Here is a 24,200-nt window from a genome sequence, read left to right as displayed (position 1 = left end):
GGGTTCAAAGGATGATGGCATTCTAATTTCTAACATAGCTTTATGGCTTGGACAAGGCATCTTTTGTTGGACTTGGATGGCTTTAAAATGATAAGTGTATGCACCAATAGCTAGTAATCATCCTGTTCTCCCCACTCCACTGCTGGGTCATCATCCATGCGCAGAATGAGGTAGGAAAGGAGTTGAAAGAGGTTCTGCCACAGCAAGAGAGAGACAAAGAAGGAAAGGTCGCTTACATCTATCTCACAGCGTTCACCGGCGTAGTTCATATCACAGATACATTGGAATTTGTTGACCAGGTTCTGGCAAAGGCCGCCATGGAGGCATGGATCAGAATTGCACTCGTTAATATCCACCTCACATCTGAAAAATATAAGTTGGATAAGTACTGAAAAAAGGAAAGTGAATGTGGCTCTTCACTACAAATGGTGCCTTTGAGTTGGCTTAAAACTTTCACTGTGAATTAGCTGCTAGCTACTAGTGGGTTGCATCAGCATCATTATTTTTTAAAAGGAAAATTTATTAAAATTAAGATGGGAGGAAAGAAAGAAGAGAAATATGAGAGAAAGGTATAGGGGAAAAAAGGGAAGAAAGAAAGGTATTGATGCTGGCATGTGGCTCAGTTCACTAAACAGAATGAAATTTTCAACTCCAGAAATTTCTGTTGCTAGTTTCATATATTGGTATGTATAGGCTTGAAGCAATATATAGCCCCTGTTTTGTTAGAACCCCCTGAAGAAGGTGACTGAAATACTTGCATAGGCCAAAACAGGTTAGGCTTGCATCAAAATAATAATAATAAAAATCATCTATTGTTTGAAAAGCATTCTGTTGTAGCACATCCCCTCATGAGGCATTTGAAACTGATATTTCTGCCTACACATATATTCTATATGTGGGTTACCTAACCTATCTCTGCAGGCCATTTTTTCTATTTGAAAGGAATTTCCACCATCATTTTTTCTCTATTGAGAGGAAAAGGTACATGTACCTGTATTCACCCCCCCCACCCCCACTATTGAGAAAAAGCAGATTGGAGAAGATATTTTAAATCAAGGACAACAATAAGAATACAAAACGGTTAAACTTGCTGTTTACTTGAAAAAATGTGCTTTTCAATTTAAAAAAACAAACGGAAAAGGACAAGGAAAAGAGAGACAAACAGACAGACAGACAGACAGAGAGAAAAAAGAAAGAAGAAAGTTACAAACAGCTGAGCATGGCCTGTTGCTGATACACTGGACCTGGGCATTCATTAATACATTTTATTAACAAATAATTAATACTGAAAGATTGGATGGACGTTTCCATCAAAATTTCTATTATTCATTCCCTATAATGTAAGTCTTTCTTGAAGAGTAAATATGTCCTCTTCTACTATGGAGTTAGATAATAGATGGGTTTTGTCATATTGAAAATCAGTTTAGCAGAGGACTATCAGTTTCAGGGTCTGTTCAGAGATGGCATCTAGTAGCATTAAGGGATTGCTACCATTACCTTCTCCCAGTGATACAAGAGTTGGGGGCTCTAGTGAGGAGTCTCCCATGCATTCTTTGCTTCGATGAAGTGGGCAGCTCAATGTATACAAAACATCATTGTGTAGAGTTGAAATGAACAGAAAGCTATTGCATTAAAGGCCTCAACACATTAACAGTCAGCCCTCTGTATCAGCAGGAGTTTGGTTCCTGCTTCCCCCTGCAGATACAAAATATCACAGGATATCATATCTAAATAAGTCTATGGATGGCAACATGCATGTGTCTAGGTCAGTATGGCTGTGTGCATGCACTACCACTGACTTATATGCGGCAAGGCTAGCTGCAGATGCTCCGAAACAAGGATAACTAGCCTCTTGATACAGAGAGCCAACTGTATTGGTCTGGATCCCATGACTTTCTATGTCTGACTCAGGGCTCATGTACTGAACATAGAATGTATATATACAAATGAATATACACATGTACAAAAATTGTCTGGTACAAGCTATACGATCTTCCATGGCTAAACAGCAAGAACAATAACCACCACAACCCATTCCAAAAACAACATCAGTGATATACAGTTGCCCCTCTGTTTTTGCGGGGATCCATTTTGGACCCCTGTGTGAACACAGAGGCTTGCGCATATTCAAGCCCCATAGGCTTGAATGGGGCATGCCTTTGTGCGCACGGCCCGGGGGTGCGCACCATTAAAGATAGCAGAAGTTGCCTCTCTGCTGCTATTCAAGGTCACAGATCTAAGATTCGTGAGTTAGGAGGGACGACTGTAATCCCAATCTACATGAAACCAAGGCTGTATAACCCTCTTCTTTGCACATGATTTCTTTTTGTAAGACTCATTTCCAAATGGCCTTGCAGAAATCTTACACACAACTGATTAGAAGCTAATGTTTCCACTAGAACCTGATGTTTTCCACACTGGGCTGAAGATGTTACTTGGAGTGCCAATGTTATTGTGTGATCTTGCTGCATGAAAGAGCTTGTGAGCTCCTTCAGAAAAAGGATTGCTACAATATTTCAATGTGACATGACATTTCAAAAGTGCTCACCGCTGCCCTTTGAAGCCAGGTAGGCACAGGCACTCTAAGAATCCTTGGAGCTCAGAACAGTTGCCGTGGTTGTAACAGGTCAGACTTCTGTTCTCGTTCCCACATACTGTCGAAGGGGGCCGTACTTGCCTATGGTGGAACAACAGTGGAAAGTTGGTTAAATCACTTGCTTCCATTCTTTTCCCAGCCCTCTGATTTTTCAATTTTAAAAAACCCAGATCAAAAGGCTATATGGTACTATCTTGACCCATAGTTATGTCATTTTTGGACTCATTTTTCCTTTTGCCTTTCCTTTTAATTTATCTTTTAGGGTAAAAGTGGGAGGAAGAGAGAGAAATCAGGACTTTTTAAAGCAGTTGAAAAAGTAGGACAGCAGAGGATTACAGTGGTGCCTCGGGTTACGAAAATAATTCGTTCCGCGGCCGCTTTCGTAACCCGAAAAGCCTTTGTAAGCCGAAAATCCATAGGCGCTAATGGGGAAAAAGCCGCGGCTCTGCCGCGGCTCCATTTAAAATAGCGCCGGAGTTTTTTCGTAACCCGAAAAAACTTTCGTAACCCGAAACAATAAATCCCTATGGGATTTTTTCGTATCCCGAAAAATTCGTAACCTGGGTATTTCGTATCCCGAGGTACCACTGTACTGTAATCGGTGAAATTGGGATAGTTGTAGGTTATGTTGGAATGACATGATGTCACTTCTGTTCTGATTTTCACTTTTGGCTGATTGTTGGCCACGGGAGGAAGTTTAAGGGATTATAGGAGGAAATTAGAAAAACCACCAGTTTTCCAAAAATTTAAATATATTTTTGAGAGGGGGGAGTCCTGGGGCTACAAAAAGGGGTTGAAGCTGCATGGGGCTGTTGGACCTCATATATCCTGATTCCTGCTCTAAGAGGATGTCATGTTTAATATTATCAAAAGCCCCTAAAAGATCTAAGCCACTAAGCAGTCCAACAGAATCAACTGGGTCACACTCTATTTCTTTCCAAAGTTCATCTGTTAGGATAGACTCCATTCACACAGACTGAAATGGATCCAGCTAGTCTGTTCCATCCAAATCTCCTAAATGAGCCCACAAAACTGGACCAGACAGCACTGTAGAAAACTTCAGGGGAGCTATATGAATAAAGGAGTCAAGATCAGTGCAGATATGAGCAATTGTATCCTCAGAATTGCCATAATAGGCCTTCATAGGTCCCAACATAACCCTCTCAGGGTACAGAAGAAATAACCTCTTAACTACTCAGAAAAAAAACCTCTGCTATATAGTTAACTGAGGAAGCACTTGCAATCTTTATCGTCCTTACTGCCACAAAATAGAGACAATAATATGCTCTTTTGTTGCCTTTATTCACATTCGTATTTCTCCCATTGCTCATCTGTCTCTGTTGCTTAATACTCTTCACATTCATTCCATTTGTTGAAATTTGGATTGCACACAACATTAACCAACTTCCTCACAATGCAACACTCAGCAATGTAATTATTAATCAGGGGCATGTTCAGAGCTCAGTCATTGCCTCAGAGAAGTGAATGATATTAGGAATGGATGAATGAATGTCTTCATCAGGGAATTGTTACAGTACCTGCAAAATCTTCCAGTAAAGTTCCCAACACACAGGCAGGAATAACCATTAATTCCATCCATACAGGTGGCTCCATTTGCACATAGATGACCATGGCAGTCATTTATGTCTTCTTCACACCTTGCCCCAGTGTATCCTAGATCACATGTACATGTGTATGATGCAGTTCTGTCACTGCAGTTTCCGTGCACACAAGGATTGGATGCACATTCATCAATGTTGATCTCACAGTTAGTCCCAGTCCATCCCTTGGCACATGTGCAATGATAATAAGTAAAGAAGTCTTCACATATCCCATTATGCATGCAAGGGTTTGAGCTGCAGGCATCCAACTGAGAGCAGCCAGTGACAATAGAATTGGCAGATATTTTGAGGAATTGCTCTTTTTGCGGTCTTTTAGTGTAGCCATCAGCACTGTCAAAGTAGGAAAGATGGATTCCACTGATCTCTATGGTGCTCATGCACCCTCTTAGCCCATCCAGATTGTCAAAAGGTTTGTCAGCCAGGTAGATATCTATCCCTTCTCTTAGGAAGTTGAGGTTTCCTGTGGTGACTATACTTGTTGCACTGTCTTTCTCACCATCTAGATCAATGCGCCATGTTGATGACTGAGATGGGGGTTCTACCATGGAAAAGGTCACTTGGTGCCACTTTCCATCATTCACTGATTTTGAGCTAGCCAGGTTCAGCCCATAGAAGCTGTTGCCACTTTGCAGCTGAAACACTAATTTAGTCTTCTGGATGCTAATGCTGATGAACTCTGGCTCCTTCTCAGCATAAAGCAGTATCACATCTGAGTCTTGAGTCCGAAAGCCAAAGGCTATCTTGGTGAGGTCTCTCTTGATCTTCCCATTGCTTCTATAAAATACAGCACTGTTTCTGCCACTAAAGATGGCATTGGCGCTACCTGGACAGAGGTGACAAAAACCATTAAAGCATAAAAGGTTGTAATTGTTTCTGGAAAGTATGCTGCATTTTAGTTTGACTTCTTTGTGGTTTATATGGGCATGTGCTCAACATAAAGGAGGAAACCCCCAGAATGAATGACTGAGGGAGAGAAAAAAATTTCATGGCAGAATACTTTTCATGTGGAAGGTGACAGGTATAATCTATGACACCTTAGATTCAAAGCATCCTTCCCAACATGGCATCCTTCAGATGTGCTGGACTGCAACCCTCATAATCTCCCAGACATCTATGGGAATTATAGGAGCTATAGTCCAAGAATTGTTCAGGGCACTAGGCTGGTGAACGCTGGCCTAAATTAAAAGAGAAGTGTTCTCAATACCCCAGATGTTTTCAATATAGCAGACATTCTTCAGTTCTTCAGTTCTTCAGTTATATTAGAATTTGCATATTAAAATATCACTCAAAAACAGGCCAAAAAAAGACACAGATTTGCACGACATTTATGCATAGATTGTAATTGTTAATAATTACTACTGGCAGAAACAGTTCACATGGGTTAGAAATCTCTTGGTTCCCATTGTGCTCCCCTCCCCAAATACACTATATATACTCATGTATAAGTCTAGAAATTTTAGTCAAAAAATGACCACAAAAAACTGAGTAGACTTACCCATGGGTCAATGTAAGTACTGTACTTAAACTCTTATTTTAAAAAAGAGCCATCACCTGGCAGAAAGCAAGAGCATAATCTCTCCTGGAAGCATATCAAATCAGTTTCAAACCATGGATGCAATTGTGCCCTATACTGAATGAGGAGATGGTAGGCTGACAATGGATTAAGCTTCCCCAATCACCCCAGTTCACTCCTACTGCTAAATAATAAAAGAAAAGCTCACATAGTGCTGAATATGGAACATTTAATGTTATATGCAATTAGGCTCTTAGCTTTGTTTCTTTCACCCACAAATGAACATGTAGGATTCACTTAGCAGAGACTGGAGGCTTTTCTTTTTCTAATCTGGCATGACTGGAATTATCCCTTTCCATTGCTAGAACTTTTAATGGGAATATTTTTCACACATGGTGTGTGTGTGTGTGTTTGTGTATGCACACATATGTAGATTTTAGTTGAAATTATGGAGTTTATCACATGAATATTTAAAGCAGTTTAAAGCCCTAAATGGCTTGCGTCCAAGCTATCTCAGAGACCGCCTCTTCCCATACAATCCTCCCTGTGCTCTCTGGTCCTCTGGGAGGAACTTGTTGCAGCCTCAAAAATCGAGGCTTGTGGCGACCTCCCGGAAGGCTTTTTCTGCTGTCACCCCCAGGCTCTGGAACGACCTGCCGGACGAGATCCATCAATTAACATCTTTGGACAGCTTCAAAAAGGCTGTCAAGACAGATCTCTTCAGGCAGGCCTTCCCAGACTGAAATATCCCGGCCTCAGGATCTCAGGATCTCCCCCGAGTCCCCCCTCCTCAGTAATGTCTCCAAAGCCCCCTTTTCTTTTCTTTAGAACTGAAGTTGCAGTGGTTTATTGGTTGGTATTATTTTGTTTAATTTATTGTTGTTTTAACTAGTTATTGTGGTATTAATTAGATATGCAGTTTAATAACTTTTAAGGGGGGAGGGAAATATATTGTTTTTATGCTGTATGTTATTTTAATGTTGTAAACCACCCATATTGGTTCGCCACAGGGTAGTATATAAATACAAATTTATTATTATATATTATTATTATTACCTTAATCTGGATTAACCCTTAATTTGGGCAGCATTCTGATATTATCACAAGGTTTTGGGCTCCAATTTTGCTGCCCAAATACATCCCAGGTCCACCCCCACTTCCAGAGCTGCTCCTCGTGGCTCTTTTCGGATATGGGAGTTTTCTGGCTTGAAAAAATGGCCACTGGAGCCCTCCTGGAAGCAGGGATGGGCCCGGGATGTATTTGGGTGGCAAAATTGGAGCCAAAAACCTTGTGATAATATCAGGATGCCACCTGAATTAAGGGTTAAACCTGACTGAGGTAAAATTATTTAAATATCCATGCAATAAGCTTCTATGTTGGGAAGGAACATACGCCCACCCACTTTGTACGCTAGATTCCTGGGAAGTATTATAACCTATTGAAGGCCCGTAATTAATACATGTAAAAAGAGAGATGTTGCTACATGCTACCAATAAAGGGTAACAAGTCACCTGCCCCCCACAAATCCACTAGCAGTAATTCAAACAACTCAAAAACAAAATTAAAAGAAGAAAACAAAAAAACTTAAAGTCTTTCCCGGTTGGTGATGGTGATGGTGGTGGTGCAATATCATAGCATTTCTCATGTATAAGATTTCCTTGTTTGTATGGAGCAGACCAATAAGGAGGTACCTTATTTGGTAGAATCAGGTAATGTTTTAGGCAGCAGAGGCTGGCGGAGAGTGCCAGCCCCTCTCCCCCACCCATCCCTCTTGAGTTCCCTTGCCATTTGTTGGAGAACCCAGCCTATTCTGAACCCTGAAAAATACACTCCTGCCCTTGGGTATGCTGTAAGACTCCATCCCAGTGACAGTATTGAAGAAAGTCTCATCCAACTGTTTAGTTATCTTCTGTATATAGTGTGACTCTGTCTCTCTGTCTGTTTCTCTGTGTGTTTGGGATGTGTGTGTGTGTATTTTGTACTTGCCCTGGACAGAAAATATTTTTATTCAATGTGAGGTTTTTTAAAATTTATTTTCAATCCTACTAATGAGTTGTTACATGCTCAGCATTCCCTATTGCTAGGTTATGTGTTATTCTCAATAAATATGGATATTAGATTTTGATGCACAAGGCAGGAAGCTGTCTGTTGCCAAAGTTGGCACAAATTGTTAGAGAGGCATTCTAGATGGGTAGGGCTGGTATACTAGACCCCTGTCCATCTGGGGGGGGGGGGAGCCAATCCTTCTTTTAAAGTACAAAGTGGAGGTTCCCTCCAATCCCCCTCCCTTTCTGCTAACAAGGAAATGTTCTCATTAATATGTTCAGGAGAGCAACCAAGGCTCAACTGTCTTGTTTATCTCCTCTGAATGCTGACCTGGCAAACTAAAATGTTGGGCAAATCTATCTGCATTTGAAAGGGGTATATGTCTATACTTAATTGGCTTTGTCCCACATATGCAGTGCCATTGTTTTCTACTGCCCAGACCATTTAAGAGTTATTATCAGTGCTCAGAGGATATGTTCACATGTGTACTTTTGCATGGAGGGACAAGGTTTGTACTCATCATTTTAAGCACATGTTTTTGTTTTTGAACCCTCTATAGAACAACACTGGTGTTGTGTTTTGCTCCACCAGAGGTGTTCCCTTAATTTTAGGAGATAGTCCCTCAGGTTAGGATGAATAGAGAGACAGAGAGAGGGGCCTTTTGGCTAAGATCAAGTGTAGAGAGAGTGAGTGTCTCTCTGAGATGTGCTTTCCTGCCTTCTGATCTCCTCTTCCAGACTCCTCTTCACATCAGAAGGTGAGAAAATGCATGTGTGTGTTTGTCTACAGTCCCTTAAACTTAGCTATACCCCTCCATCCCCCTTAGATTCTATTGGAATAGGAAGAAAATCTTCTAGAACATAGCCACATAGGCCGAAAAACCCACAAAAACTACATTTGGAGTAGGTTTTTAAGCTCCCATGCCATTTCCCCCATCTTTTACTTTGAGAAACAGCTTGCCTTAAGTATAGACTGTTCTGTTGATGTCTGCTGCTATCTTATTCTGCCTTTTTAATAAAGAAATAATTGTTTTTGCTTCAAAATCAACTTGTCCTCAACCTGATTTCTTCTGCTGTACCTCATTTTTACTTGGAGTCACTGCAGTTAATTGTTCATTTTTAAAACTTTCAGCCTGCAGAGTCATACAGAGACTTAGTGCCTAGAGGAGCTTTGTCCCATCCTGCTCTAAACTAGTAAACCCAGTGCTCTTAACACAGGAGTTAGCTCTGCTGAAAAATTATTGTATAATATGCAAGCCCCTTGATTTTCTTAAGCTAGTGATCATACCATTCATTTGCTAAGTCACCTGACATATTGACAGTTACATGCTCTGTTTATCACCCACTTAATCACTCTAACTTTCTAATAGCCTGTGTAATTTAGGGGGTTTAAAATTTTGCTGTATGCTTTATTTTAAGAAACCTCCAGTTCATTAGCATCCAGCTGTATGTTGCCTAGAATACCTTGCCAGGAAGAGATGGATGGGAGGGCAAGGGGATATCTTAGGACAGTCTGTAGGTTTAACCTTCTTAATGTTTCACATTGTTAAATATGGGTCACAGCAGTACCATGAGAAAACTATGGCTGATTTTATAACCTCCCTAACTAGTTACAGTGGAGAACTGAAAAGTAAGAGGATAACATCCTGATAATTATATCAGTTCATTTATTTCTTGAAAAGTTGGCACTCCATATCCATGGATTCTGCCTGCATTCAACCTTCCACAGCTTGAAAATATTAAAAAGAAATAAATTCCAGAAAGCAAACTTTGATTTTGCCATTTTATATAAAGAACACAATTTATGCCATTGTATATTATCATACTGTACTTAATGTCAAATGACAGTTCATTTGATATGGTGACCTGAATGGTGACCTGACAAACTGGCACAGATTGGTACCCCTTCCCCCAAATTATTAATGGCATTAATAATATAAAATACAAATTTCTGAAACTGTTCACAATAATAATCATTCTTTTCTAATCCCCTTCAATGCTTCCTGTTCTCTCACACACATATCTCAGACCAGATAAGACTGAAAACCAGTTTTGCATTTCCTAGTAGACCTCTGATGATTTGTAATAGATAACAAGGAGTTCTAATTATAAGTTATTTAACTAAATCAGTTAAACTATATCCACATCATTGTGGTGCACCTTAAATTATACAGATGAAATGGAGAAAATTTGGAGAAATTAAGACTGGGGTTTGTTGTATGTATTTGTGTGTGTGTTTGTACACATGGAAGTTCTGGTACTCAAAAGAAACCTCAGACCAAGCAGTTATAAGAACATTATTACAAGTGTAATATTATTACTATGATATTAATAATTTCTGGTTACAGACTTATATTGCAGTTTTGTTACAAAAAGTGTGTGTGTGTGTGTGTGAGAGAGAGAGAGAGAGAGAGGTGGGGGGGGAGGTTTCCCATAGAAGTGAGCTCTTCCCAGGAGTGTAGCTATGGGGGAAATGGGGCTAAAAAAGACATCCCAAATGAGAATTCTATCCAACAATGAAAATTTCCTTCAGTCCCCAAATTTTTAGCATTGCAGAGAGTAAGATGTTGACAATTATTCATACCAAGAACACTTATAACTGCTGCATTTGAATTTCCTTGGTCACATTGCCAGCTCCTTTTCTTTGGACATTCATATTGTATTTCTAAAGCCCCATCTGATGTTTTAGGTTATTGCAGTACTAGAAATTTTGCTGGAAAATTTGTTGGGGGAGATGAAAAAAATTCATATTGGAAGGAAATGCCCTCATTTTGCTCCCCTTGGATCTGTACTCCAAGTCCTCTTAGCAGTGCATTATACCATTGCTAACAAACAGAGATGATGACCCATCTAATTAGGCAAGACCAAATGGGCCCTGAGATACAATTCACATATCAAAGGACTTGAAGAGTTATTGCTGCTTTTAAGGGATTGGACTTTTTTTTAATGTTCTACTTAAAGTGTGACTTTAATGGATCACACTAACACGATATTGCTGCTTTCTGAATCTTGGACATCCCAGCAATGTTCTGGAAGAAGATTCCACCTTTTCTACTATTTTTTTCTTCCAGAAATTAGTCCAGGACACAGACAAAATAGTTAATATGTTTCAACTTCTTTAAGCAGACTTACTTTCTTCTCCAATAATTTTGCAGAAGTAAGGCAGAACAATGCCAGTGTTCACAACTGCATTATACAGATTATCACACGCGGCACTTCTGTCACCCAAACGTCATCAAAATGGCTGGAAGCGTCACCAGTGTGATCATGCTGCTGATGCTTCTAAAGTGAATCAGAAGCATTGCAGTGGAGGGAAGTCACCAATGAAAACCAAAACAGAGGGTTGGAGGAAAGACACAACTTTAGTCAACGAAACAGAACAGGGGTAGGGTTGGCCCCAAAAATAAGGTCTGGATCTGACATCAATCAACCCCTGGTTGGTCGATGAACTGAACTGCTTGGCCATGGCCAAGCTTCAGGATGATTTAGCGGCAATGGAAAAACCCTTTCAAGACATGCAACCGATCAATTGCATGTTCGCAGCCGAGCCCCTAGTCCCCGGGAGATGTTGAATCGATGTGGCCCCCGCAATGGCCACACCACATGCCCTCAGTGCTCCCAGGTCCCGAAGGACTCCCAATCCAGTGCTACACAGCCCTGGAAACCACCCACCAGATCCAAGACCTATGCAACCGCCCCCATAAAGTTGTGACAATATAGCACCTTGAACCGAGGGAGGGAGGGTGGGAGAGCCGAGCAGGACACCACGTGGCCTTATATAGGTCTAACTACCAATCGGGGGGGCGGGAAAAGCAGGAGGGACCACCTACCCAGCCCCCTGAACCAATCAGTTGTGCCTGGGAGACCGTGACAGCCAATCCTCTAAAATGGCCAATGGCAGGCCCGCCTGGCCCTGGCAAGGCATGCTGGGAGCCCGAGTAGGCCTACCAGACCCTGGCAGAAGTGGCTCCCCTCCCGCCTGGAAGAAACCAGGCTGGCCCCATTTATCACCATGGAATTGCCATGGAATTGTCAGGAAAGCAGCCCTTTTCTTATTAACAGATTATTCCGTTAATAATAAGAAAAGAGCATCTCTGCTCACAATTCCATAATGCTAACAATAACGTTTCACTTAAGAAGCACCAGGCATGATCACACTGGTGACGCTTCCACCCCATTTTGATGACGTTTGGGTTATAGAAGTGCCGCGTTTGGGTGACGGAAGCGCCGCGTGTGATAATCTCTATAATGCAGTTGTGAACACTGGCATTGTTCTGCCTTACTTCTGCAAAATCATTGGAGAAGAAAGTAACTTGCTCCTGCCATCTCTGATTGCTAGTTCCTGTATAATTTGTTGTTACCACAGGTTCCTGTGAGGAAGGTTGCAACACAAATGCAAACCAATAAATAAATAAATAAATAAATAAATAAATAAATAAATAAAATACTTGCATTCAAATCCTTGATACACCAGCTGGCATTGGGCTTCATGAGGGCATGGACTGAGTTCACACCACTTCACTTCCTCGCATGCTTTACCACCTGTATTTGGTGGGCAGGTGCAAGTGAAGTCATCCCAGATGGAATAGCAAACACCACCGTTCTTACATGGGTTGGACTAGAGGAAAGAAGGAGAGATCATATAGGAGCAAATCCCTCAAGATTTACAATCAAGCAGTGGGAGAAGATAGCCTCCATCTTTCTGTCCAACCAAGCTCTTGTGTGACCATGGACAGCCTTGTAGGGCTTGCTGGTCTCTAAACTTCCTGCTAGAAACATTAAGATCTCTAGTTCTTTATGCATTAGCGTGCCTTTAGCATGCTACCTGTAAAAAGGGGGAATAACAGAAGGCCCCCATGTACTTTATTAGCTGACTAAGAAGAAGCCTGGGAACATGCAAACTAGCAGTTAGTGAATATGGATATGCATAGAATGCTAACTCTGACAGAGGTTGCTGCCAATTGTAGGGACAGTTTGGGAATAACATTTCAGAAATAACTACTTTCTCTGTAACAGATTATTTTTACAGTAACTTTGCGAACAGCTGGTTGCATCATTATGTTTTTTTTAGATTAGCTACTCCTAACACATTGCTTGGGGAGGACTGAGAGAAGTTTTGGCTATTTTTGAATATTTAAGTGTTGTTGTTCTTTAAATAAATAAAATGGTCAGGATCCTAGAGACCAGTCTGCTTGTACAGTGGACCATAGCATGTGTGGTTTGATTTTCCTAATGCTTGTGTTCACAAGCATCCATGGATTTGTTGCACAAGCAGATACAGTATGTGTTTTTGCTATTATCTGCTTGCAGAGCACTGAATATGGCACTCCATCAGAACTGTGGCCATGGAGCTTTCTGTTTCCCTAGCTTTCAGTTGGAGCTTGGCCAAAGTCAAAAGAAAAATAAGTAATGAGTATCATATTACTGAGAGCCAGCGTGGTGTAGTGGTTTGAGCGTCAGACTATGAACCTGGGGACACTTGGCCACGAGTCACACACTTACAGCTCCAGAAAACCCCATGATAGGTTTGCCTTAGGGTCACCTGAAGTCAGAAACAACCTGGGCGTACACAACAACAAAAATTATATGACTAATAAATAATGCATATTGTATTGAGTACTTACTTTAATAATAAGTAAAATTTATTGTTACATAATTTCTATCATAATATTTTTGGAATATCACAAAAATAATGTGTTGCTTTTTAAGTATGGTCAGCTCTCTGTTTCCACAGATTATTTATCTCTGGATTGAATCTTCCATGGCTTGAAAATATTTTTTTAAAAAGTACAAATCTCCAAAAGCAAACCTTGATTTTGCCATTTTATATAAGGGACACCATTTACTATGTCACTGTATTTAATGAGACTTGAGAATCCATGGATTCTGTTATCCATGAGGGAACCCTGAAACCAAAACTTAGTGGATGCCAAGGGCCCACTATAACAAGTAAACACTGTTTGATTACCTTTCAAAAGTAATGTGTTAACTCCATGCTCTTCAATTATCCTTTATTTGGTAGAGGCAGTCCTGTTTAATTCTATTCTGCCAAACTTTTAAAATGTCCCTGTTTCTCTCCCTTCTTCCTGCTTTTACTTTTTGTCCCTGGTTTCCTACAGTAGCTGTAACTGAGTAACTAAGTTCAAAGTGAAAAAGTAGATTACACTGAATTAACTCAGCAGTAGAAAGAACAGAATCTTGTAAGTTTAGCGCACGGCACTTGGAGGGATGGAACAGAATGCAAGGAAAATGTGTATTACCGCACAGAAGAAAGTTGCCAATGTTGCCGGGAGTCCCCAAGCTATTCCCCATCCATTCCATGGCAGCTGATTTTGAAGGACGATTTTGAACCATTCTTCAAAATTGGCTGGCAGGAATGGTAGGGAAATGGCTGGGGAATGGCTTGGGGACTCCTGGTGGCATTGGCAGCATTCTTCCATGTGGGAACACACATTTCCCCCCCCCCCTTGTTCGGTTCTGCTCCGTTCCCATCCCTCCAAGTGCCACGCAAAAAGCTTATTGGTTTTCCCAGTAGGCTCAGGCAAAAGCAAATTGCTGCAGCCTTCCCTAGATTATGTGTTCCTTCCCATTAATCACACTCTGACATTGTTTTTATCTGTTAGAGGGTATGTGGCTTCAAGGTGTGACCTTAAGGATTTCCAACTAACAGCCTCTGCTAGAAGAAGCTCAGAAGAATGCATGAGAAGTACAAGAAGGAACAGGAAAGGCACTGCCCTTAATGAAGACTTTCCTAAAGCTATGAGTGTATACAGTTGGCCCTTCTTATACATGGATTTTTTATACATGGATTCAAGCATAGACAGTTTGAAAATGTTAAAAAAAGGATAAATTTCAAATATCAAACCTGGATTTTCCATTTTTTATAAGGGACACCATTTTGCTATGTCATTATATTTAATGGGACTTGAGCATACACAGATTTTGCTATACACGGGGAATCTTGGAACCAAGCCCCAGTATATAACAAGGGTCCACTGTATTTTTAAAAGCTAAAAGGAGAAAAGAAATCAGCCAAGTGTATAAGGAAAAATGTAGTGTTAAAAAACCATTTAATGTTTTTGTATATAAATGAATAGGGAAAGTATATGAAGCATACACTGTAGACTGACTTAGACTTCGGTTTAGGGTGTATCTGCACTGTAGAAATAAAGCAGTTTGACATCACTTTAAGTGCTCCAGCTCCATCCTATGGAATTTGGGAGTTTGTAGTTTTACAAGGTCCTTGGCCTTCTCTGTCAAAGCATTTTGGTGCCTCACAAAACTACAAATCCCAGGATTCTGCAGGATGGAGCCATGACAGTTAAAGTGGCTTCACACTACATTATTTCTACCCTTAGAGTTGGTGTCTGAGGCTGTTATAACTGTGTTGGCATAGGGAGCAGCAGGAGGAAAAATGCCAGAGGCACAACAGCTCTGAAGGAAAGCATTGGAAAAATAGGCTGCTCAGAGCTGACAAATGTTTCTCTGCCTTCTCTCACCACACTGCTACAGGAACCTGGAAAGTGTGCAACTCCTAGCATGGTGTACCAATAGGATTTGTGCCCATATTCCATAACACTGAACAGACAACATTGACTTATAAATCTTTTCTACAGTCTAAAATAGGGCTTCCATGATTTCTAGTAGACCCAGCCCATATAGTATTTGTGTAATGATATAACATTCTTCTATCCTTCAACCTTTTATGGGTGCCATTGCCAGATCTGCTATTCATAATATGCTGTATAGTTAGCCTGCTCTGAAAGTCTGGTTTTACAGTAATTCTGAGAATATTTTGGTCAGTAAACTGCAATGAATTTCAAGTTGTCTTTAATGAATAGCAGGCTTCCTAACTGGTTATCATTACTTTGACATTTAAGAGCTGTGCTTCCAGTCCCCCAGATGGTCTGTGGTTTCGGCGCCCACAAATTGTAAGGCTCCTTGGCAACAAATCTGATCTTACCTGCCTGTTTCAGATATCATGTTAAGATACTCTTACTGTCACATGCTGTTTTGGAGGACTGTTAGTTCAAAAGGGAATTCATGGTTGCAAACATGAAAACAACATTTTGAGAAACGCCATCCTTACCTTGCAGAGGTTGTCTCCAGTGCAGCCTGGGGCTATGTTGATCAGAGTGGGGTTTTTTATGACAGAATTCACCGAAGTAGTGACAGGGAAGAATTCCAGTAGCTGGTTGTTCAGTCTTAAATCTTGAATGCAGCCTTTGAAATACCCACCATTTATATGGGTTTCTTGGTTTTCTGGTAATCCTCCAATGTAGATAATATCACCCCTCTGGATTTTCACTACTGGTGAAGAAATATAGCCTAGGTTTTGTGATGATTGGATTAGCTCAATCTTATTTAGCTCTATTTTTATAGTGATAAAATAGAAATTTCCATCATTGACAGGCTGTGTTCCTTGGAGTTTGCTAGAGCTTGGACTGGACATGATGAGTTTCCCATTTTCCAGCCAGACCTTGAGAAGCAGCAGTGTGCCTTTTTTCAAAGAAAACAACAAGCCAGAAGCCTTGCGTGTTCGAACAAACATTGATATGGTTGCAGTTTCATAACCATTACTCTCTAGGGGGAAAGCAGCATATCCTATGGATTCCTCATGACCGAATCGTGCTGGAATGTATTCTTGATTTCATGTGTCAAGAAATGGAGAAAGAAGATGGTACATCTTTAAGATTGAAGTACTGGTGGAAGGATAGACAGATCACATACATACATACATACATACATACATACATATCAATGGAGAAAATATTGTACTGGATACAAACTTGAAGAACTGGGCGCATTTCCAATGATGAAATGAGACTTATTGTAACTTCTCTGTGCAATAGAAAATTACCTAACTGATTGGTAAACTGGGCTGCTAAATTTGAACTGAAAGAAATTTGAAGTGACACCTATGAAAGAGGACCATTTACTGTGGAAAGCCTTCTTCTGACTGTTATACACCACATATCTGTCTCTGCTTATTTAATAAGTGAAAATAAATCCATGCCTTTCCATAAACAACACATAAAAATGTTTTCATTTTGTGAATAAGATTACCTTCAATGTCTTGCTTTATGTGCTTGTTAAAAGCACGGCACACACACATAAATCCCCCCCTTCTCTGTTGTAATGGGTATTTTAAGCATGAAAAGGATACGCGCGCACACAAATTTAACAGAGTACTTGAAAGGCATTTTTCATGTTGAAGAGAGAACACTTATGATGCTAGCAAGTAGCAGGAAAAGTTGCAACATTACAAAGAGAGGCAAAGGAAGCAAGGTTAGTCTCCAAAAAGGTAGCATGGTAGGCTTGCAGTTTTCAATTACTTGGCTTCAAAAGAAATATCGGTTTTGGTCTATGGTTTGATGAGCATTTAGCATAACCTTCGTCAATATTAACTTCTTGAGCCATTACATCTGGAAGCTGATGAAAATGAATCAACCTTTGTTGACTTGCTTGTTACTTTTGCATCTGTACTAGAAAAGGCTGCTTTGGATCGACAAATCCATTTTTATTTAACAAAGATTACTTAACAAAAATTCAAGTATTTATGTTTCATAAAGTAACACAGTACTTATCCTTAAAACATAAAGAGAGGGAAGGATTCAGTACCTTGGTTATCTCCTTTATATGTGTCATCTTATGGTGGCCCTATGAACTTCATGGGGTTTTCTGAAGCAAGGAATACTCAGTTTTGTCAGTTTCTGACATACAGCCTACAACACCCGGTGTTCATTGGTAGTCATCCACCCAAGTACTTGCCAGGACTTACCCTGCTTAGTCATACTAAAACTAAAATCCAGGGTGGATTCACTGCCTCCATGATATGGAAAGTACCTGCTGCCAGAGATAATAAGCTATGAGTTTTAGTCCATAAAGGTGCTTTTAATTAAATTATAAGGATTGTAAAGATGTAAATGAAAATAAATAAATAATAAAAATGGATTAACCTTCTAGGTATCTATATATTTTTATTATCATTTATAAAACTCATATCTTTGAGATGTTTGGTGTGTGTGTGTGTGTGTGTGTGTGTGTGTGTGTGTGTGTGTGTGTAAAGATGTGTTTATATTCAGCACCAGGGCTGGACAAGATCAGTCAATCAAGCCCATATGTTAAGGTCAATGTGTGCTAGGCTGTTATACTTCTGATGGTCCATCCCAACCCAAGAGGCAGTAGAGATGACAACAAGCAGGAACATTGTTGAGGATGAAACAAACTGTCCAAAATGCAGTTGCTAGTCCCAACTTGAGGAGAATCATTGAATCAATGGGATTTATGTATGAGTTGGATTGCCATTCCCCAAAGGACTAAAAGGCTCTTTTCCAGATGGGGTAACTATTGGATTTAGGTCAGTGTCCATTCCATTAATTGTATAATCCAGCCCTGACTTACTGCTAGCAAATTCACCAAGAAGGCCAACAGTGAAACATGTACATTATTGACAGGATCTTACATACAGATAGTGACAAGTTGAATAAGCAATAGGATCTTACACATAGATTGTGAAACATCCATCATCTTGATGAAGCATTTTCTAGGGACAGATTACTCATGATGGCAGAACTGAAGTGTGCGACTCTGTAGTTTGACCCTGCAATTCCCTACAATATCATCTCAGGTGTTAATGAAGCCTCTGATGTTGAGGAATTTGCCTTACCTGTAGTACAGCTTGGCCCAGTGTAAGGCCTATAGCAATCACAGTGATAGCTCAGCCATAAGTTGATGCAGCGCCCTTTGTTTTGACACGGGTGATGTTCACACCAGTCCTTTTTTGTGCAGCCTGCCTTAACATTTAAAGATGAGTCAGAAGGTATATTCTCTGGGATAATAAGGTTCAAGTCTATTTCAATGTCCTGAAGGCAGCCTACAAATGAAGGTGTAGGATGCATGTTATAGATGCTAAGTAAAGAGTCATCACTCCTGTTCCTCCCTGGCAAACCACCCAAAAATGTGCTCTTGAAAGCAAACATGGTCTGGTTGCTATCTATAGGGTTTGAAGTTTCACTGAGACAAGATTCTGTGCAAAAGCTATCAAGTAATTTAAGAGTAATTGTCCTTGCAATGGTTACCTCCACTGAGTGCCATTCTCCATCACTGACATTATGTGCTACATGCAGCACGGCCTTTGACTGGTTATTTATTTGTATGAATAAGTGTAAGTAGCCATTCAGTACCTCTAGTTTCACAAATGCATCCTTGTCCCCACGATAAAATATGAAAGTTGTTGGTTGAACAGTCAGAAATCGGAGATTCATGTTATAGAAACAGTCTTGTGTAGGGGCGGTGAGACTGTTAATCTGAAGGAATCCATTTCCCTGAAAAGATAATGTAGTCATTGTTTCACAGTGTACTCCGGTGTAGCCATTTGAACATAGGCAGCTAAATCTGTGTTGTCCATTTCTTAAGTGAGGAATACACAATCCCTCATTTTGGCATTTATGTTGAACACAGCCAAGTAGGACTTCTGTACAGTTCCAGCCACCATAAAATATCCCATTCTCCTCTCTAGCTGGGCAGTGGCAGGTATAATTTCCAACAGTGTTCTCACAGGTCCCTCCATTTTGGCATGGGTTCATATGACATTCATTGATGTCTTCTTCACAGTGAATACCTGCAAGAAACCAGAGGGAGAGAATGAAGCCCCTCATCATATAAGCCAGACCTGGCTTCATATATCATTCCTTAATACTCTAAAGCAGTGGTCCCCACACGTTTTTGCATTGCTCCCCCTTTCTTCTTGGATGACAACTCTAGTGCCCCAAAATATTTATTGATATTACGCCTACTGTTCTATGGCACATTCAAAACAGCCAATCTCAGTCACTGCTCCCTTTGCTACCCGGTCACCCTGCAAGCATCAACCAAGTAACTGGCTGAGGAGTGACTGAGTAGCCTCTTGCCTTGTGTCAGAGGTGTCACTAGGGGGCATGCAGGGTGTAGGTCACACTGGATGACACCGTAAGTGGAGTGTCACTACAGCCATCATTCTAGCAACACCACTGTTGTTCCCTAAACATCTGCCTTTTGGAAGAAATGGGACTTAGCATTAACGTACCTTGTAAGACACTGGGGCTGAGTGGAAGAGAAAGTGTGGCCAGAAGGTGGGGCAAACAAGGCCTCTCCTTTCTCCTACCACTGAGCTTCAAACACACTCTGGGAGAAATGGAGGAGACAACGGCAGGATTTTCTGGGTTCCTCCATCCTCCTGGTATGGCCTAGCCCTATCTGTGAAAGAGGGGGAAGCAGGCAGGAGAATCAGGAATCCAGTGAGTATGAGGAAGGCTGCTGTCTGCCATTGACACAAGAGCTCCAGCTTCAGGAGTGGGGTGCAGGTGGAATCCAGGGATTCTTCCTCCTCTTAACTCCCAAAGCAGAAGCCTGTTGTTAGAATGGGAGACAGCAGTCTCCAGCTTTGGGAATGAGGTGCAGAAGGAATCCAGCGATTCTGCTTCAAGAGTCAGTCTGTTCCAAAATGGCACTGCTCCAAGCCACAAAAGAGATGCCTTGTGCCCAAGCCACACGAAAATTTCCCAACCACCACTCTTAGTGAAAGATGCAGTTAAGGCAGAGCTTGTGTGGAGAAGTGAAGGACAGGAGACATCATCACATGAAGCAATCAGCAGGGCTCTGCAGAGGTTTTAAGGGATCCAGAAAAGAAGTTTCATGCAAACCTCATCCTCACCATGGTCCTAAAGGCCACTGGTTCCCCTTGTCTTTCTTGTACTCCAATGCTTTGACTGAAATACCCCTTGCCACCTCCTTTCCCCCTCACTGCCCCCCTGGACACTTAGGGGGAGTGTACTGCCCACTTTGGGAATCCAGTACTGCTCTAAAGGTACCAGATCCCATATGATCTTGGAAGCTAACTACGGTCAGTCATAGATAGTACAGTGGTACCCCGGGTTACGAATGTAATTCGTTCCGCGGCGCCGTTCGTAACCCGAAAGATTTCGCTAGCCGAAAAAGCCATAGCTGCTAGCGCTGAAAGCCGCGATTTCGTGCGAAAAAGCGCCGAAAAGCACCAAAAAATTTTTCGTAAGCCGGAAAAAAAAACGTAACCCGAAACAGTTTTTCCTATTTATTTTTTTCGTATCCCGGAAATTTCGTAACGTGGTGATTTCGTATCCCGGGGTACCACTGTACTTGGATGGAAGACCACCAATGAATATCAGTTGGTGTGGGCTATATTAGCAATAGCAAGTACATATTACAGAGGAAGGAACTGGCAAAGCCACCTTTAAGTATTCTTTGCCTGACAAAGGCATATGAAATTCATAGGGTTGCCATAAGTTAAGAAATGAATTGAGGGCACACATACTCATGCACCACTCCCAGAATATAAGCATTTGATAAAAAAAATAATAATGGTGTAGTGCACAATACTACGGTTTGGCAGTAGTTTGCAGGTCAATTGCATTCAGGGACTGATTTACTATTTCCTGTATCTTGTCCGGTCACTTATCCTTGAGGACAGCAATGCAAAACAATGCAAAAGGTGTTTCCAAGTCAGGAAGAAAACACTGTCGTTTTACCTCACCCAGGGGCCCTTGCACATGATACAGTTATAGCATTATGATTCAACTGTAACTGCCATAGCTGCAAAGTATGGGGTCCTTGGGTGTGTAGTTTGGTGAGGCATTAGCGCCCTAGCTCATAATTCTAAATGCCTCTCCAGAAACTGCAGATCCCAGGATGCCAAAGGAAGCAGTCCTGGTAGTTAAAGTAGATTCATAGGGTTTATAATTATACAGTGTGGAAGGTCCCTAAATCCCACTCCAGAACCAGCCAACTCCATCTCCTCTCTCTATATAAAATATTAATATTAATAACAATAGCTTTTATTCTAGATAGTCAGAATTGCAATTCACAAACTTGCATTTTAGAAGCTACCATGCTTAATACAGCATCAGTTTTCATGGACATAGCCCACAAGTGCCAGTCACAAACATGAATTTTCTATTTCTTCATATCACATCTGGAAAATATTAGTGCTGGTGGTGGGACTTTGGTCTTTCACCACTCTCCAACCTCAGCTCATGAGAAGTATGAAAATGATCACAAGGCTCATGCTCTAACCTGACTGGATCCCTAGACAAGATCACCCTTTTAATCAGATTTGGGGGATTCACTGTAAAGTTCTGTCACAGTCCCTGTGGTTATTTCTGCTATACAGCTGGCATCCTTTGCAATTTCACAGGTGAAAAGAAAGAGCCTTCTGTGTGCTTGCAGCATTCCTCTGCTCATGTCACGCATCACTGCCTCAGCCAACTTCATGCTCCCTTGTCAAAGCAAAGTTTCCACATTGCTTCCCAGAGAATGGTCTCCCAATGTATTTTAAACAGTCCATGAAATCAGATGAGGCAGATGACAGCCTTCTTCCCCACAATCCTGCAAAATTACTGGGTTTGGTTTTTCTTGACTGTTGTGTGCTGTATTCATTTATTCTGGAATTGCCTCCCATGAAAACTGTGTGGAAAGTCAACAGAATATTTCTTCTTTTGGTTAAAGATATCCTCCGTATATTATTCCAGGTATATAACCGTTGTCTCATAAAATGAACATTGCTACTTGCAGCATGTTAAATGTAGCTGATGCACTGTTTGCATAATAAAGTTTTAATATCACTCTGAATAAGTGGATCAATATCCATTTAAGTGCATGCTAAAATATAAACCATTTAGTCTTAAAGGTGCTGCTAAATTTCTCCCCTCCCTTTCCTTTTCCTTCTTATGCTGCAACAGACTAACATGGCTACTTCTTTGAAAACTGTTTTTCCAACAGACACTAATGGTGAATCAAATCCCTCCCTGCCCTGAGACCTCCGTCTGCTCTTGTGGTTTGTGGGGGGCAGTCCTAATGTTGGGAGTACATAGAGGCAGAGAAGAAAAACTACTACTCTACAAGGAGAAGTCTGTTTGTAGGTCCCTGTATTTTTACATACATATGCTACAATCAAGATGGATCTGCTGCCCCATCAGATATATTGTGGGAAACTGCCTGAAGGATCTCTATTTTTTATTATTGGTTTTCATGGTCTACGCTCTATCTATTCATTGTTAATTTACAAAAGTCAATGTAGGGATGACATAGTGACACTGGTTTATCATACAGGGAAATGGAACATCTAATGTATCTCAACCTGTGTGTGTGTGGGGGGGGGGGGGGTCTCTGCTTTCAAGTCACTTATAGTCTTATGATGACCTCATGGATTTCATAGGGTTTCATTGGACAGGGGATACTCGAAAAGCAGTTTGCCATTGCCTTCCTCTGAAATTTAGGCTACAGCACCCAATAATTCTTGGTAGTCCCCATCCAATCACTAACCAGGGGTGACCCTGTTTAGCTTTCAAGTCCAGACAAGATCTGGTGCCTTCAGGATATTTTGGCCCTCTGCAACCTGCAACATCTCATTTACCTTGAAGAATCAATGTAAGAGTCCATACCAACTTCTCATTGGTAGCATTCCTAATTTCTTCTCGTAAACACTGTGTTGTATTGATTCTTATCGGCCTCGTTGGAATCCAGGGCCACTGTCACTCAAGTTAAGAGGATTAGGAAACATTTATAGAACTGCAGAGGCAATTTAGCCACTCAGAGGCCAATATCTGAGTTAGCAGCAAAGTATCTGCATTCCAGGAGTAAGATGTAACAAAGTTTAGATATAGAAAAGGAAGGCATTAATTGTTTTCAGCCATTACAGGTATCTGGTTCACCAAATAGTTCACATTTTCTCACAGGGAAAAAAAGCAGCAGACTATTCCAACTTTTTATTGATGTTTAGAAAAATTTCTGATTAAATATATGTCAGATGGTTCTGCTCTCTTGGCAGCATTCAGTAGTTCTTCTTATGTCCACTGCAATGCATTTCTTGTTAAAATGAGATGACATGCATCCCTATTGGACTACTGCTTGCAAAACCTAATTTCCTTCACATGCTTCACTTTATATTATGCCCAAGTGGTCTTTTCTCAACTAATTGGAATACATGAAGTTTGTCTTCAGTGCAGTTGATAAACTTACAGATATGAGTTTGCATTTAAAGCCGTTACTCAAACAGTACTGTTGCTTAAAAAACTACTTTAATCTTTACTAAACAGTAAAGATATTGCTAGAAGCTATTATTAGGAACAGGATTGATTTACCAAAAAGGGAATTTATTATCTTTCCAAATAGATTCTAAATGTTATTTCAATAGAAGGAAGCCAATGGTGGTAAAAACTCTTTGACTTGAGATAGAATTCACAAATAAAATAACTATTCATGACCTTTTGCTGTAAACAGTACAGGCTTGTTATTTGGATTGCTGGTTTATGAAAAAAAAATTAACCTCATTTCTTTTCCACCTCTCCTGAAAATATTTTCTAACTATATTGCATGAGAAGCAAGCTGAAGTTCAGGCTGTAAGTTTCTG

General features: G+C 40.7%; 1 protein-coding gene across 1 annotated transcript in view; it reads right to left on the bottom strand.

Moving 5' to 3' along the window:
• CRB1 (crumbs cell polarity complex component 1) overlaps positions 1–24,200 on the bottom strand; it is a 138,156-nt gene that overhangs the window by 22,085 nt on the left and 91,871 nt on the right. The window contains exons 6-11 of the mRNA XM_042461259.1: positions 18,447–19,400; positions 15,867–16,420; positions 12,230–12,395; positions 4,135–5,041; positions 2,549–2,677; positions 237–363 (exon numbers count right to left, since the gene is read on the bottom strand). Of these exons, the coding sequence (XP_042317193.1) occupies positions 237–363; positions 2,549–2,677; positions 4,135–5,041; positions 12,230–12,395; positions 15,867–16,420; positions 18,447–19,400 (2,837 nt within the window). The remainder of the gene's footprint in view (positions 1–236; positions 364–2,548; positions 2,678–4,134; positions 5,042–12,229; positions 12,396–15,866; positions 16,421–18,446; positions 19,401–24,200) is intronic.

Source organism: Sceloporus undulatus, chromosome 4 (assembly GCF_019175285.1).
Source record: "Sceloporus undulatus isolate JIND9_A2432 ecotype Alabama chromosome 4, SceUnd_v1.1, whole genome shotgun sequence".
Taxonomy (NCBI): Eukaryota; Metazoa; Chordata; class Lepidosauria; order Squamata; family Phrynosomatidae; genus Sceloporus; species Sceloporus undulatus.
The sequence above is the reverse complement of the archived record's forward strand: the minus strand, read 5'-3'. Positions and strand labels throughout refer to the sequence as shown.